The sequence below is a fragment of the Peromyscus californicus genome, unplaced genomic scaffold (assembly GCF_007827085.1).
Source record: "Peromyscus californicus insignis strain IS unplaced genomic scaffold, ASM782708v3 Scaffold_17__1_contigs__length_78620276, whole genome shotgun sequence".
NCBI classification, from domain to species: domain Eukaryota; kingdom Metazoa; phylum Chordata; class Mammalia; order Rodentia; family Cricetidae; genus Peromyscus; species Peromyscus californicus.
Window position 1 is genome coordinate 22,686,998 of NW_026294469.1, and position 16,581 is coordinate 22,703,578.

At 39.2% G+C, this 16,581-nt stretch overlaps 1 protein-coding gene across 2 annotated transcripts in view; it reads left to right on the forward strand.

Moving 5' to 3' along the window:
• The window catches only part of Camk4 (calcium/calmodulin dependent protein kinase IV), a 233,554-nt gene that overhangs the window by 105,070 nt on the left and 111,903 nt on the right, over positions 1-16,581 (forward strand). Inside the window, exon 2 of one of the 2 annotated variants that reach the window (XM_052741806.1) lies at positions 6,280-6,358. The exons of the other annotated variant lie outside the window; for it this stretch is intronic. Coding sequence (XP_052597766.1) covers positions 6,280-6,358 — 79 coding nt within the window. The remainder of the gene's footprint in view (positions 1-6,279; positions 6,359-16,581) is intronic. 2 annotated transcript variants of the gene reach the window in all.

A 16,581-nucleotide genomic window follows, 5' to 3' on the forward strand; every position in this document is an offset into this window, starting at 1 on the left:
TCGACTCTTCTTACGTCACGTAAAGGGAAGGAGGACTGGCGAACGTCTGCGAGTGGAACTCCGTCTCCACTGTGCTGCCTCAGCCAGCAAGGTCACACCTAATCCTTCCCAAAAGTTCCACTAACTGGGGACTGAGTGTTCAGACCTGAGCCTTGGGATCCATTCGCATTCCAACCACCACAGCAGCCAAGGGAAACGGCCAAGGGATGCGTTGTTTTGGAGAACTCTGTGCTTTATGACAACCCAGACAAATAATTTGTAGGGGAGTATCCCATACGTCATACGGCGATTTTCATTTAATAACCCGTGCCTTCTGGGTCCAACCTTGTGCACCTACGCAGGGCATTTTCATCGGAATTCTTTTCTAAGGTGTGGTTTTAGATTAGTTTACTAAGTAGGGGTTTCTGTAAGGCGTTGTCATAGAACCTTAGTTCCGGCTACTTCCCCCCACTTCCCAGTCCCCATTCCTGCTTACCGCTTGCTTTAATCCTCAGTGTCCTCTCTTTTCTTTTGTTCTGTTAGGAAGTTTGCGGGCAAATAGATGTTACTGGAAAAATATTTACCGTGAGTGAGAGGTGACTGACGCCGGAGAGACAAATCCACTTATTTTTTCTCATATGCAGATCCCAGTTTCCAATCTTTTATGTGTTTTACTTGGAGCACAAGTGGAAACTAGAAAGGGTCCTGTTGGCCGAGGAAGGGAGGGCAGTAAACTGTAGGTAAAAATGGAAGCAGTGAGATAGAACTCTGAGGACCTTAAGCAGGGATGGGCGTGAGAGTGTGAATGGGGGATGTCTCATGGAAGAGGAGAGCTAACCCGAGCGAAGAGCTATGAAAGGCCATATGCAGTCCTGCTATCTCCCAACCCAACTTAAAGGAACATTTTTATTTTTAAACATTTTTTAACTGAAAAAAATCTTTCATACAATGTATTTTGATTATGCTTTTCTGCTCCCCGAGGTCCTTCTAAGTCCTCTCCACCTCCCTCCCTAGCCCCAAACTGTATGTTCTTTTATCCTGTCTGTCTTCAATGAAAACCAACAAAACAAAACAGACAAGAGGGGTTTGTGTCCCCTGTGAGATTCCACTGGAGAGAACTTATTTTTCATGTAAGAGTGGCTATCAATTTTACAGAGCCTCTGGGTCAGGGATGGGGCTTGTGTCCACTTCTCTCAGCTCTGGGACCCCATTGTCACAGAGCCGTGCAGGGCCTGTGCATGCTGCCTCAGCTCTGGGAGTTCACTCTGTGAGTTCACGTGTGTGTCGGCCTGCTGAGCCAGGCCCCACACCCAGCAGTAGATGGCCAAAACCATACAAACTCGGTGCCGTCTTTGTACAGTCTTTGTCTTAGAAGGTTTTAGACAGGGCGTTTTCCCCCCTTTTCTTTCTGTTGTCTACCTTATAGATCCTTTGCATATGCATCATAGCTTCCAGTTTTGTGTTTTAGGGATCCTGTTTGTATGGACCTGCCAGTCTCTGCCTCTACATACCTATCTTCCGCTTTTTCTTTGACCCTTTTTCTTCTGTTTTGTCCAAGTTCAGTTTATTTGTTTTTCTTTCATCTTACGTTACTTTTTAGATGCCTGTTTTCTAATGAGAGACAGAAAGGGTGTGGATTCCGTTGAGGGAAGGTGTGTGTGGGGGAATCTGGGAGGAGCTGGGGGAGGGGAAACCATGATCAGAATATATTGTATAAAAAAACATCTATTTTCAACAAAAGAAAGGAAAAAGAACCCACAAACAAACAAAAGAAACACACACACAAAGACAAAAATGAATATAAAACGAAGTAACAAGTAACATACAAAAATAGCCCCATAGAAACATGCAAATGAACATTAAAATAAACCAGCAAAAGACCAATAAGACAAAAAAATGCAAAAAATGAAGCAAAATGGAACAGAGTCTATAAAAATACCATTGAGTTTGTTTTGTGATGGCCAGCTACTCCTCAGTGTGGGGCCTGCCCTGAAGTGTGTTAACAGACCCAGTGTCTTAGTCAGGGTTTCTATTGCTGTGAAGAGACACCATGACCACAGCAACTCTTGTAAAGGGAAACATTTAATTGGGGCTGGCTTACAGGTTCAGAGGTTTAGTCCATTATGGTCATGGCAAGAAGCATGGCAGCATTCAGGCAGACATGGTGCTGGAGAAGGAGCCAAGAGTTGTACCTCTGGCTCTCTGGATCAGCAGGCAGCAGGAAGAGAGAGAGAACCACTGGGCCTGACTTGAACTTCTGAAACCTCAAATCCCACCCCTAGGGACACACTTCCTCCAATAAGGCTAAACCTACTCCAACAAGACCACAAGTCCTAATCTTTTCAAATAATGCCACTCCCTATGAGCCTATGGGGACCATTTTCATTCAAACTACCATACCCTGTGAGACTTCATTGGCAAAAACTGACTTAAAAGGGACTTTTCTTTTTTTTTTTTTTTAAAAAAAACATTTTATTTATTTATTTTTAAAATTTATTTTATTTTATGTGCATTTGTGTTTTGCCTGCATGTCTGTCTGTGTGAGGGTGTCAGATCTCAAACTTACAGACAATTGTGAACCGCCATGTGGGTGCTGGGAACTGAACCCGGGTCCTCTGTAAGAGCAGCCATTAAAGCATTAAACCAGCCAGTTGACTGTCCAGAACAGAGCCCTTCCCCTGACCCCTAGTGAAGAGCTACTGACAGTGGATGTCTTCTAGGAAGGGAAAGTTGATTTTCTTTAAGGGGGTGACCCCTGTTAGGTCACTGTGCTCAAGTGGATGGCCCTGCACAGACTATATGGGCAGTACAGATTGGATTCAGAGGGTTGTTGTGAGGGGGAGGGGGAGGGGAAAGAGGGAGAGGGAGAGGGAGAGGGAGAGGGAGAGGGAGAGGGAGAGGGAGAGAGAGAAAACATGAACACAAAGTTGGGAGAGGGCACTGGGTTAGCAGTCAATCTAGGTGGAGTCATAGGGTGAAGTGGGGGTGAATATGACCAAAGTATACTGTATGTGTGTATGAAATACTCAAAGAATTCATACAGAAATTTAGTTTTTAGAAAGACACTCTAACCATTAGCACTCCCCATTCCCTGCTCTTCCAATCCTAAACAAGCAAGCAGTTGTCTACATTCTGTCTGTGCACGGATATGCCAGCTTCTTCACATGAGCTGAACCACACAATTAAAAGAGCCTTCAAATAGGTGTGTGGTTTTTGTATCCTTAATATAATAACTTGCATTCCTCTGATGACTAATGATCTTGAGTATCTTTCCATGTTCCCTATTTGTCCTTAATATTTTGTCCTTGGTGATGTATGTATTCAAGTCTTGTTTATATTTAAAAATTAAAAAACTGTATCTTCATGCTGCATCAGGCTTCATGGTGTTTGATATGCATTGTCGTATGTCCTTTGGGTAATATCCCCAGGTCACCGCACCCCTGAAGTCTGGTAATTACCATTCTATTCTGTTTCTGTTTTCTGTTTATTTGATTGATTGATTGAATTGAGACAGGTTTTCACTGTATAGCCCTCGCTGGCCTGATCAGGCTGACCCCAAACTTACAGAGATCACTTTTACTGCCCAGTGTTAGGATTAAAGGCACCCCCCACCATTTCGGTTTTCTGTTCTCTTTTCTAGACTCGGCATAGAATTGAGATCATTCTCGTTTGTCATTGTAGGCCTGGTTTTATTTAATTTAATACAATCTTCCAGGCTTATCTGTGTTTCTGGAAAATGGCAGAATTTTCTGGTTTTCAAAGGTTTGGTGGTATGTCATTATGTATATACGTCTGTCACCTTCATGTCTGGTGGACACTTGGGTGGATTTTGTGTCTTGATTATTATTAATGAAGCGGGCAGAGCAGGGAGCTCCTGGACATACTTCTTTCATTTCTTTTGATAATATCCTCAGTTTTGAAGTGTTGAATTGTAGGAAAGTAGTGTGTTTAGAGGTTTAAAGGACACTCCTAGTTTTTTTTAAACAGTGGCTGTGTTAATCCCCACCCGTTAAACATCCCCACTAGCACTGTTCACAAATTATCTGTACATCCTCAGAAATACTCGACTTGATCCATCTTGTTGATAAAAGCCATTTTAACAGGTAGAACCTGAGACGTTCGCTTGACTGACATTTCTGGTGATTAGTGGCGTGTGGTACAGCCGCAGCTGCGCATCGGCAGTCTGCTTTGTAAGAAACGGCTGATCACTTTACACTGTTTGAATCCATGTATTTGTTTTTCTAATAGAGAGTTGTTGAGTCCCTTACATAGCTTTGGATATTTACCTCTTTTCAGATATGTCTTATAAACATTTTCTCCCATTCCATTGTTTTTTCCTAAGCATTTCTTCTTGGGAGGATGGTTCTTTCTCTACTGAACTGTCTTTATTCTAATAGAGTCTTCATATACTTACTCATAGAACTATTTCTGTATATTTTGCATTGTGCTGTAGTTTTTCCTCTATATAACTAGCTTAATTTAATTGGAAAATTCACTCTTACCTTCTGTATCCTTGGCAAAAGTTCGTCTACATTTTCTATCAGTTGCTGAGACCATGCTTCGTCTCCATGTGTGGTTTTGGATATTCTTCTCCTTCAGCTCTGTGTGTGAGCTTCATGTATCTTAGAGATCTGTTGCTAGATGCATGCACATTTATGCATATTGTGTTAATTTACGGAATCTGGCCTTTCAAAACTTAATAATATTCCCCCATTGATTTTCTGAGATCTACTTTGATACTAATGTAGCTGTTTTCTTTTGTTGATGTTCTGCCTGTATCTTTTATTGATCATTTTATTTTTTAACCTATATTTGTCTCTATACATAAATAGATTTTGTTTACAGTATGCAGTTTAGTCCTGGTGTTATGACCCAATATAATGAATGATGTTTAGGTTGTAATTGTTACATAAAGTTTAAATTTATTGTAATTCTTCCTATTGAATTTCAACCCACTACATTATAGCTGTTTTACCTGTTGAATCCCTTGGGTTTTTTTTCTCATCCTCTGCATATAATTTTGAGTTTTGCATTTAGCTTTATTCTTGAATTATTATGGCTTTTTATTTTAAATAATTATTTTAGTTGTTGACCTGGGTTGTATAACATATATCTTTAATTAATTAGGGTCTCCCTTTAAATAATATAATACCTAACACATAGTATAACCAGCTTTATTTTTACCTTCACTTGTTTCTCCTCTAGAACTCCGTATGTGTATGTACGGTCTCTTAACGTGCTTTAAAAATGTCAACGATTGGCCGGGCGGTGGTGGTGCACGCCTTTAATCCCAGCACTCGGGAGGCAGAGCCAGGCGGATCTCTGTGAGTTCGAGGCCAGCCTGGGCTACCAAGTGAGTTCCAGGAGAGGCGCAAAGCTACACAGAGAAACCCTGTCTCGAAAAACCAAAAAAAAAAAAAAAAAAAAAAAAAGAAAAAAAAAATGTCGACTATGGTGCGCCAGGCCTGACTCCTGGCTGTTTACTCTACTTAGTACTTGGCACGTGTCTGATGGTTACAGTTCTCTGTGCATGTGTATAGTTCCAGGACCGTGAGCTGAGTTGAGTATGCCATCACAAGTCCTTCTGCTTCGTCTTCAGAGTCCCAAAGGCCAAATTCAAACCAATCCTACTTTAAGGCATTTCTGAAAGTTCTTTTTCAAAGTTGAAACTTAAACCAGTGGGGCCTGGCATCCCCTTGATGTCTCTGTTTTCTGACTCTCTTGCTTTGTGTGTGGCATGAGAGCATTCAGACCATGATGCTGTTTGCGAAGAACTTTCCTCCAGCACCCCACACGGGGAAATAGCCACAGAATCCCTTCTTATCTCCTTCTCCTCAACAGATTACCACAGAGTGGTGGGGCACTTCCCTAGCTCTTTACCAACTTGAAGAAGTGCAGACTGTTCAGTCACTGTTGAGAACGCTGAACTCAAAGCCCTCTCCCTGAAGTTTTCTGGTTTATTTCACTCCAAACATGTACTTTTAGGGATCCTGGGACTCCAGTGTTTGGCTGTTCTCGAAAAACATTATTTTCCCTCGGACTTGAGTTTCTTAACAGCCCGTCAAGTGCAATGACCCTGGGTAGGTTTCCTGGCATCAGGGAGGAAGGCCGGTAAAAATCCTAGAATTTTCTGAGCGATTTCAGCTGTGAGGGAAAAAGACTCTTGGCATCTTGGGCCAGTATCTAGGACTTATGAACCCTGGGTAGTCATGAGCATATCTGCCAGAGACACTTTCAGGATTTCCTCTCTAAGTCATGTCCACAGCATAACATTTTCTTTTTGTCTTTTTCCCCCTCAAGGGGTGCTACATCCATTGTGTACAGATGCAAACAGAAGGGGACCCAGAAGCCCTATGCTCTGAAAGTGTTAAAGAAAACAGTAAGTCTGTTTCGTTATATAATAGTATCTCCGAGAGACCCAAGAAGCAAGAAATCTGACTCAAAAATCGAAGTGGTCGTGAAGAAGCCAATTGTTGTCTGATGGAAGCCACATGAGACAGTCACTGGTTCTTAAACTGGACGTGATTGTGTGGAGAGAAGGATGGAAGGGGAAAGCATTAGAGCAGGGAGGGAAGCCTTGTGTGTGAGCTTTGCCCATGGATATATGCATATATTTATGGAGTGAGATGACAAGCCTGCACTTTAATATGCTAGAGTAGCCTGTGACTTAAAAGGGGATGAAGCGAAGCCTAAGGGTCTGTATTGTGAAAGGAATCATCAGCTTCTAATCTGCCTGAAGCTTTCCAAGGTTGGGTGTGTTTTAGTGATGTGCAACTGGATCAGTGTTATTGCTTCCCAAGTTAGACCTTCAAGTTTAGACAAGAAAGAAAGTTTTTGCTTCATTCGCCTAAGCTCATAAGTGAGCTAGACCAGTGTCCGTGTCTAAGGCTCCTTTGTAACTATGTTGAGGAGACCAGAAGCTTGTGAGGTCACATCTTGGGTGGTGTCCCTATGTGATACTCTTTCAGCCTTACTGCCCTTTCTGTTCCTTTTTGTTAATGCGTTAGATCCTGCTCGTAAAACTACAAAAAGACAAGATACACTTTATGGCACAGTGCTCCTTTGTCATATTTTATGTGAACAGATGTGGGAAGTGTGTGGATTTCTGAAAACCATGGTAAAGTGTCCCAAAGAAAGATGTGTCAGACATTTCAATATCAAGTGATAGCCTTTTACCGGCCAAAGGAGGCTTCTGCCCCCAAGGGGCAGCTAGTTTTCATCAGCGGTTTTGTGTTGTCCAGCACAGGGAACTCTTACAGCTTCATGTAATGGAGAACCCAACAGCACAGGATTTTAGCCAAGTAGAAACAGAATGACACTTTTAAACAGTCTGTTAGAATTCTAAGCTGTAGAAAAAAAAAATCCCACAGTTAAATCAGATTTTAGATAGCAATGTAAGTGGCAATTAATACCCATAAATTTCACATTTAAGTGTTGTAATTGGTATTAAAAAATTTAAGTCAATCTCAAATGTACAGGAATATTTTAATTAATGTTTGTGACTTTTTCTGTATCAATTTCTTCATCGTAAAATTTCCTGAACTAAGTATTATTTAAAATTTTTTGAAATATAGTTTTCAAATAAATATCTGAATTTTAAGATTATGTTAGGTGGTTTTAGTACTCTTACATGTTATATTTACACGTGGGGGCTATGTGTTTTCTTATTGGTTAAAAATGTTAGTAAATGGGCAAATTGTTTCCTTTTTCCTACTTTCATGATTGAGGAAATTTTGAAAAGGGGTAGATAACATGAAAGTCTAGGAAAGGACCATTTAAAAATGGCTGTGTGAAGCTGGACACGGTGGTGTACCCCGACACTTGATGTACAGAGGGAGAGTGGTCGCGAGTTCCAGGCCAGAGTGGGCTGCACACTGACTGAGATCTAAGAGGTGGGCAGATCTTCCCAAAAGCCGCCAGAGAGTATATGGATGGGAAGCCAGTGTCGGTGGAGCTGCGAGGCCGATGATGTCAAACACGGTTCATTACTGCTGTGCCAAATGGAACGAGAGAAAAAGCCCTGGAGGAACCTTGGCTCTGAATGTGAATTAGATGAGATCCCAGCTTTGTCTTTAGGATACACCATGCTTGGAGCTGTGTAAATGAGAGAAATAGCGGGCAAAGCCACAAAGAGCAAATTGCCTCCAGTTTTTCATTTCATATAGGTCATGAAGATAGATAGAAACTTCCCTTTCTAAGGAAGTGAATGGGTACTATGAATCTGTATACAGAGCAAAATAATGCAGAGGAAATATTTTCTGAGAATATTCAGCAAAGGTTTTGCACCTGAGGACAAAAAAGAGGGGGTGTTCAGAAAGGTTGACTTATGGATGTAATCTCTTATGTCAGGCCACATAAAATTGCCTCAATTGAACCATTTCTGACCTACAGTTTTGTGTGATTCAGTTAACAACTATGGGACCACATACAACCTCACTGAATACTTCCTAATATTTTCATTTAATGATTAGGCATAAACTTAGGAGGCCTTGAGTTTAGTCTGCCTAAAGTTATGTATCATCTATTTATCTATCTGTCTATCTGTCTATCTATCTATCTATCTATCTATCTATCTATCTATCTATCTATCTCATCTATCTCCATCCATCCATCATCCATTCACCCATCTATCCACCTTGCCCACCCTTCTGTGTTAAATTAATAGAGATAGTGAAACAACTACCAAAATTTGGTGGCTTCAAGAATATAAATTTATTTTCGTCAGTTCTGGAAACTAGATTTCCACAGCAAGTGTTGCCAGAGACAGTTTCCTCTGAGGCCCCGGGAGAGAATCTTCTCCATGCCTCATGTTGATTTGGAGGTCATCCTTCCAGTTTCTGCCTCTGTTGCCAAATGGCTGACTTCTCATATTTCTCCACATCATCTTCCCTGGGAAGGTGTGTGGCACAGACTCACTCACCTTGCAGGAGTGCCAGTGCTGCCGTGTGGGAGGCCTGCCCTTTCCGGTATGACTGCATCATAACTAATTACATCTGTGTTAACACAGTTCTGCCAGTCATATTATCAGACGGCATAAGGATAATTTAAAAATAGCCTATCTAATCTTTTATCTGATGATGAACACATTTAATATTAATAAATGTAAAGAAATTTATCCAACTTATAAGTCAGTGGTTCTCGAACTGTGAGCCATGATCCCTTTGAGGGTGGAATGCCTCTTTCACAGGGGTCACCTAAGACCATTGGAAAACATAGATAATTACATTACGATTCATAATAGTAGCAAAATTGCAGTTATGAAGTAACAATGAAGTAGTTTTATGGTTGTGGTCACCACAACATGAAAACCGTATTAAAATGTCAAACCATTAGGAAGTTTGAGAAGCACTGTTCTGAGTGATTAACTTAGTATATAAACATGCTAAGTAAGAGGTTTGTTATCTCCTTTTAGAGCTAATTACTTAATAATACTAGTTATGTTTCTCAGGATCTATTTAAACATTTTTATTGGAATTCATTCTAAATCTTTTTATGGCAATATTAAATTCCTTTCTCATAGCTTAGTATTTTTGGAATCCTTTATACTATCCATAAGAAAATTACTTCCTATTCAAAATCTTTAATCATCATTGAGAAGCTGTCACACACTCAAATCTTTCTCCCAGAGGAATACATACTAAAGCATTAGCTCTTAGGGAAAATCTCACGTGCTGCTGATATTCCGTACAAAAGAGAGTTAGAACTGACCATAAGCACATAGTAAATTATCATGTTTAGACAAATAAACATTTTCCTATTCAAATATCCTTGTGAGAAATTAACATGTAATTATGTGAAGAAACACTTTTAAATTAACATATATTTTATGTCTGTAGTGCCATGTACTTTCTATGTACATAGCTAAATATCAAAGAATTAAAATACATTAGGACACGTATTTACAAGCGTCATAGTGACTTATTTATGTTCATGAGTAAACAGCAAAAAGGTATGTGAGTTTATGAATATATATGTATGGGAAGAGAGAAGGAAGAAAATATGGCAAACACCAATAATTATTGAATGTAGGATATAATAATAATAATAGTATTCGTGATGCTGTGCTAACATTTCAGTGCACATGAACATTCATTCTCATGATGAAACTTTGGAGAAAAGCACCATTGAACATTTTCTATACTGAAAACCACCTGGGCACTTCCTGTAGTAATGGCCATTTGTCTCATGATGGGGTTAAAACTCGGTCAGAATAAATGAGTAGAAAAGGGGTTGAAGTACTTTTTCCGTTGGTTTATATCCCCACACACACACACACACTTAGTACTAAACACTGCTGTGGTGAAAAAGTCCACTCAGTAGGTGTGACTCTCATGCCCTCGTTCTGCACGCGTATGACCTAGTGTTTAACCTTTCTGTTCTGAAGCAGCATTGGACTCACTGAAAACACCGCTTTGTTCCTCGTGAGTACCCCATTATCTCAGGCATTAGAACTCATGGGCTCACAGTTGCCGCTGAGGTTTTTCTATGGACTTTCGAAGTCATAAATCAAATATGAAGAAAGAATTGCTCACTGGTAGTGGATGTCTTTACATGTCCTGACACTTGCTGCTTTCCTGTCTGCGCAGCTATCATTGTATCTTGCCTTTCTCTTTGTGTTTGCCAAATAAATAAATATACTTTGCAGCGACAGCAAAGCCACATCGGGACTGCATGACAGCAAAGAGATAAATTCAAGTATCAAAATTTGAACATATTAAGCATAATGTATTCATCACGGACTAAGTTTTACCAGGTTAAATAGAATCTCTACTTTCAAATAACAGCATGAGGACAATGGAATTGTGTTTCAGGGGTGATCCATGTAGATGGAAGTCACCTTTTATCCATTAAAAATCGTATCTCAGAATCCATATAACCATAGCCTGTAAATGTGGCTTGTTTGCAAAATAAATAGCTTGTTATTTAAGAAATTTATGTTCACTGATGATTTATACTGTCTCTGGAAGTCTAGAGACTGATAGAAAAACCAGGTACCATTTCCAGCTGTGTGGCTCAGCACCTGGGAAGGTTATAGTATTCTAACTGTAAAATCTCTTTTTTCACTAACTAGCCAGTATCAAGTCTGAGAGTTTGTATTGGTGTAGGCATTTGGAATGCACGGGTGTTTTGACTCTCATCAAAAACAGTTGTTCAAACGTGGTGTCTGATCATAGACTCCAGAGATAAAGACACTGAGTTTGATCACTATAAATAATAAATGTATTATTACATATGCCGCATATTATAGACCATTGCTCAATCTCTCTTTCAGCCATAAAGTGAGTTTCAGAACTCACTTTCAATCTAGTTAAGATTGAAATGAGATTGCTCATACAAAATGTTTTCCAGCACACAGCAGGCATGTTGCAAATGATGCACATAATTTTTAAGAGTTTATTGGAGGGCATCAACAAAGACGTCTTATCATAATAGAAGTTAATGATAAGCAGTTCTGATGTTCTCATTAGTTTGATTTGAAACTGAGTGATGCATGGTACCTGACTACTTCCTTGTATGTTTGTCTGTTTTGGGACAGCGTCTCACTGTGTAGCTGTGGCTGTCCTGGAACTCCCTATAAAGACTAGGCTAGCTTTGAACTCTCAGAGGTCAGCCTGACTCTGTCTCCACAGTGCTGAGATTAAAAGCATGCACTACGACGCCCGGCCATACTGTGTACTGTTGTATGAACAAAATTGATTATATCACTTTTGGAGTATATTTAGCATTGCTGCAAAAATGGTGTCTTAGTTAGGGTCTTATTGCTGCGAAAAGACACTATGATCCCAGCAACTCTTATGAAGGAACATTTAGTTGGGGGTGGCTTACAGTTCAGAGGTTTAGTCCATATTTATCATGCTCAGGAGCATGGTGGCATGCAAGCAGACATAATGCTGGAGAGGTAGCTGAGAGTTCTGCATCTGAATCAGCAGACAGCAGGAAGAGCAAGATATCTACTTGGCCTGGCTTGAGCTTCTGAGACCTAAAAGCCTGCCCACTAGTGACACACTTCCTCCAATAAGCACACCTACTCCAACAAGGCCATGCCTCCTAATAGTGCCACTCCCTCTGGGCCTATAGGGGCCATTTTTATTCAAACCACCACAGATGGATATTGATTTTACTGTTCTGATCAATAACATTTAATGTGGCATGCAGTAAAGATTTATGATTTTATGGCTTTCTATTTAGGGAAATGTATACTTATAGATACCTAGATTAGAAATTAGAAAGAGCCCTAAGTCTCTTTTCTGATTTGTACTTTGGGGCTATGTGCCAGGACCCACAATGCTGCAGTATTTTCAGGCCCAAGTTTCATCTTCTTAGTGATCATGGTAAAAAATTATCTATACATTTTTTGGAAATATTTTCTTTGAGTAATTTAGTGAATATTTAGCAAGTAATTGCTGTTGAGTTTTATATTTTTCCATAAGAACATTTTATACTCTTCAGGGGAGAACTACAACTGTGATCTGGTGATCACTCTGTAAGTTATTTAAAAACTTTAATTTTTCTTCTCATCCTTATGAGACAGAATTAGAGTAGATGGCTGTGATGTAGCAGGGGGATGAGGAGGAATGCTCTAGATAACATTGCAGACTGGACACAGGCTTCCTTCCAAATACTGTCTAGATGAATATCCATGACATCTCCCCCAGGAGAGATTCGCAACCTTCTCAATTCTTAGAGGTAATATCCTTTTTACCAGTTTCCAAACGGGATTGCTTGAAATAGCATGTGTAAGTACACAGGCCTAGCGTTGCATTTCCTGCATGTTCTAAGCATTTACCAGGTGTCACCCTGTTCTCCAGTCTAGCCTTCTTTTTATTTGTAACTGTACTTTTTGTATCAGTATTCACTAAAATTCCTTTAGAAAGAATATGCAACATTTATGTACAGAACTCATTTTGAATCCAGATGTGCTGTATTTCCTTACTAAGTGATGAACCTTGGCCAAGTGACTGACATTAGCTGCCATAGCCAACCATTTTATACAGATACATAGGCCTGAATGGAGACATTAATTCTATAAGGAAACTAGCAACAGGGAATTTAAAAATTTCCATAATGGCATTCCCAGATGTTTTCATTTATTCCTTCATTCATTCTTTCATTCATTCCTTTTGAGGTTTGGGGATCAAACACAGAGCCTTGTGAATGTTAGCCAAGCATTTTTTGAATGAGTTACATCCTCAGCCTGTGTCCCTATTATTTTATAGCTAAGTCTCAGAGAGATTAAATAGAATAGTTTGCTGTGATCTGAGTCTCATGTAGCTAAAACGTGCTTTGAACTATTAATATTAACTATATTAATGCTTTATCACTACCCATAGAATTACAGAACTGAACTCAACACCAGCAACTTTTAATATTTTATTTTAAGAAATAAAAGGATATCTTAGATTTTTTGTGTACATTTAGGGCCTTTGGAAATAAAGTTTTCATTTGTTTCCTTGGGTAACTTTTATCCATGTCTATTCACTGCAGTGTTCAAGCTCGCGTTCCAGAGGAATTTCATTTCTTTCTAAAACAAAAATTAAGCCAATTTTCTTGTTTTCAGGTTTTCTGAGGTTGATGAGTCAGTAATGCATATTTTATCAATGTGGTATGACAGATAATTCACTACTTAATGGATTTAAACCACAGGATTTATTATTCTTCACAATCTGCCACATGATTGGGCGAGGAGTTTTTGTTATGGTTGTTTGTTTGATGTTCTTAATGTGGTTCACACAAATGTAGATAGTTGGGTTGCGCTGCAGCAGATGGATAGCTGGGAAGGCTGTCTTTTCTCTTCATTTCTTCTTTTATTCTATCATAGAAGAAGCTGTGTATATGTTATTGCCTTCTTCCTCTTCTGAGACTAGGGAATATTCTGTTTTAGAGGCCAGCTGTAATCTCTAGGAATGGCTTTCTAGACATCTCTGTGGCTCTGCATTTGTTTGATTTTGACTCTGACCTATGATCATCCTCCTTATGGACAGGAAATGATTCTTGTTTGAGACTAAGGACCTTAGTCTGCTTTCCCCGTGGAAAGAAGACTGCCTTCTTCCACAGATGACCCATTTCCTCTCAGTCCCATGCTCATGAATAGAACTGTCTTTAAAACATTGAGTTTCTTCTGAATCATAGTATTAGTCATCTCATTTCTCTAAGGTACATAATTCTTCTTTAGCCAGATTGTTCTTTGCTTTTAGCATGTCAGGCTGCCATGGAAAAATGTCCAGGTGGTTGAAGACAATGCTCATCTACTACAGAATCTGGAAGGCACACCTCCAATGTATTAACTTTTTATAATTTGTGACTATTCAGGAAAAATGGCATCATGTAGTTTCACGTTTGTCTGGACAGTCAGCACTGTTCAGAAGCACTCTTGGTGCCCTTTCTGTCTGTGTATACTTGGGAGACATTGATGTGAACTGCTCACCACACCCAGACATTTCTGTCATCCACAGCCAAGGCATGAGAAAAACTACTAAAACCAACTTTTCTTAGATCCAAGGGCAGTTCAAAAATTCACTCAAAATCTTGTACTTCTCTGAATAAATATTTTTCTTAGAGTGGAGACTTTGGGGGCCACAGAACACTCTTTTATAAGTTAACATCTTGGTAAGCAGAATTAAAATGCCTCGTATTATGAATTCTTCATCCTTAAAAAGCTTTAAAAACTATCTTGGATTAAATGCAGCTCTGTACTCTGTGCTGATTATTAATGAAATTTCAGTATTTCAGCCTATTCCATAATTTCTCTGAAACAGAGAAAAATCTCAAGAATGTGACCAAAATGCAGTGAGTAAACATATTTAATGAAGTTGTTCAATACTAAGTTGAAAGACAAAAATTAGTTATGTATTTCTATACACTAGAGGGTAAGCCATCATAAAAGGCAAGAAGATAGTCTCATTTACAATGGCATAAAAACTTAGAATAAATTTAACAAAGGAGATGAAAGACTTGCACACTAAAATTTATAAAACAACACTGAATGGAATTAAAGAAGATGCAATAAATAGAAAGATACCTTATGATTGTGAATTGGAAGAACTAGTGTGTCCATATTATCCAAAGTGACCCATGGGATCTAAACAATTGGTACACACACACACACACACACACACACACACACACACACACTCAAACAGCCAAAGCTATGGAATAAAGTGAACAAAGCTGAAGCCATCACTGGATCTTATTTGAAAAATTGCTGCAAAATTATCATAATCAAAACAGCATGATAGGGTGATAAAAAAAAAAGCATATAGACCAATAGAATCGGATGCATACCCTAGAAATAAATCCACACATTTGAGGTAAGTTAATATTTCATAAAGATGCCAAGAGTATACGACTGGGTAAAGATGGTCTCTACAACAAATAGTGTCTTAAAACCTTTTCTCTCCATTCAGAAATGAAATTAGCTCTGGAAAGATGGCTCAGCAGATAAAGGCACTTAACCTCTGAGTCTGACAATTGGAATTCAGTTCCTGGGACCCAACATGGTAGAGAAGAGAACTGATTCCTGCAAGTTGTCCTCTGACCTCCACATATGTCTCCATGCATGTTCACACACACACACACACACACACACACACACACACACACACACACTAAAATAAAGATATTGAAATTTGATCATTATCTCACATACCACAAACATTAACTATAGCTGACTAAAGATTTAAATGTAAGACATCAATCCATAAAATTCATAGCAGAAAATATCCAGGACATGACTTGGAAAATGATTTTATTTGGTTATGGTAATACAAATAACAGAAGCAGGTTTAAACAAATAGAACTATACCAAACTAAAATGTTTTTGCACACAACCAGGTGCCATGCTGTTATATCCAAACACTTGGGGGGAGGGGGCAGGCAGTAAGGTAGGAGTATCTCTTGAGCCAAGTGTTCAGGGTCAACCTGAGTAATACAATGAAAAAGAAAAGCAATCTGCTAAGCATGTTGGCACACACCTCCTATTACAGAACTCAAAGGCTAAGTCAGGAAGAGCATACATTTGAAGCTAGTGTGAGCGACATAGTGATATCAGACCACCCAAAGCAGTATACAGAACCTGTCTTATAAAAAACAAATATGAAGTTATTGCAGTACAAAATAATAATTTAAAATGAAAATATTTGCAAACCATATATCTATTAAATGACTCATGACCACATTATTTAAGAAATTCAAGAGATTCATTAGGAAGAAAACAAGTAACTGAATATGGGCAAAAAAACCCCCGAATAGATATCCTCCCAAAGGTGCCATGCAGTTCCCAGCATATACATGAGAAGTTGCTCAACCCCATTAGTCAAATCAAAGTCACAGCAAGTTGTCCATATCTTTATTAGCGTGGCTATGATTTAAAAAGGAAGTACTATTAAGGATATGAAGAACAGGAAACCTTGATATATTTTGGCAGGAATGTAAACTGTAACAGCCATTATGGAAATCAGCATGGAGATTCTCCAAGAAAACTAAAAATAGAAGTAACGTTGACTCAGTGATAACATCCCTGGATATAAAATCCCCAAAAATAAGATCACTACCCCAAAGAGGTAATCCTTCCTCCTGTAACAGTCCTAGAAACTGCCTGGGCTC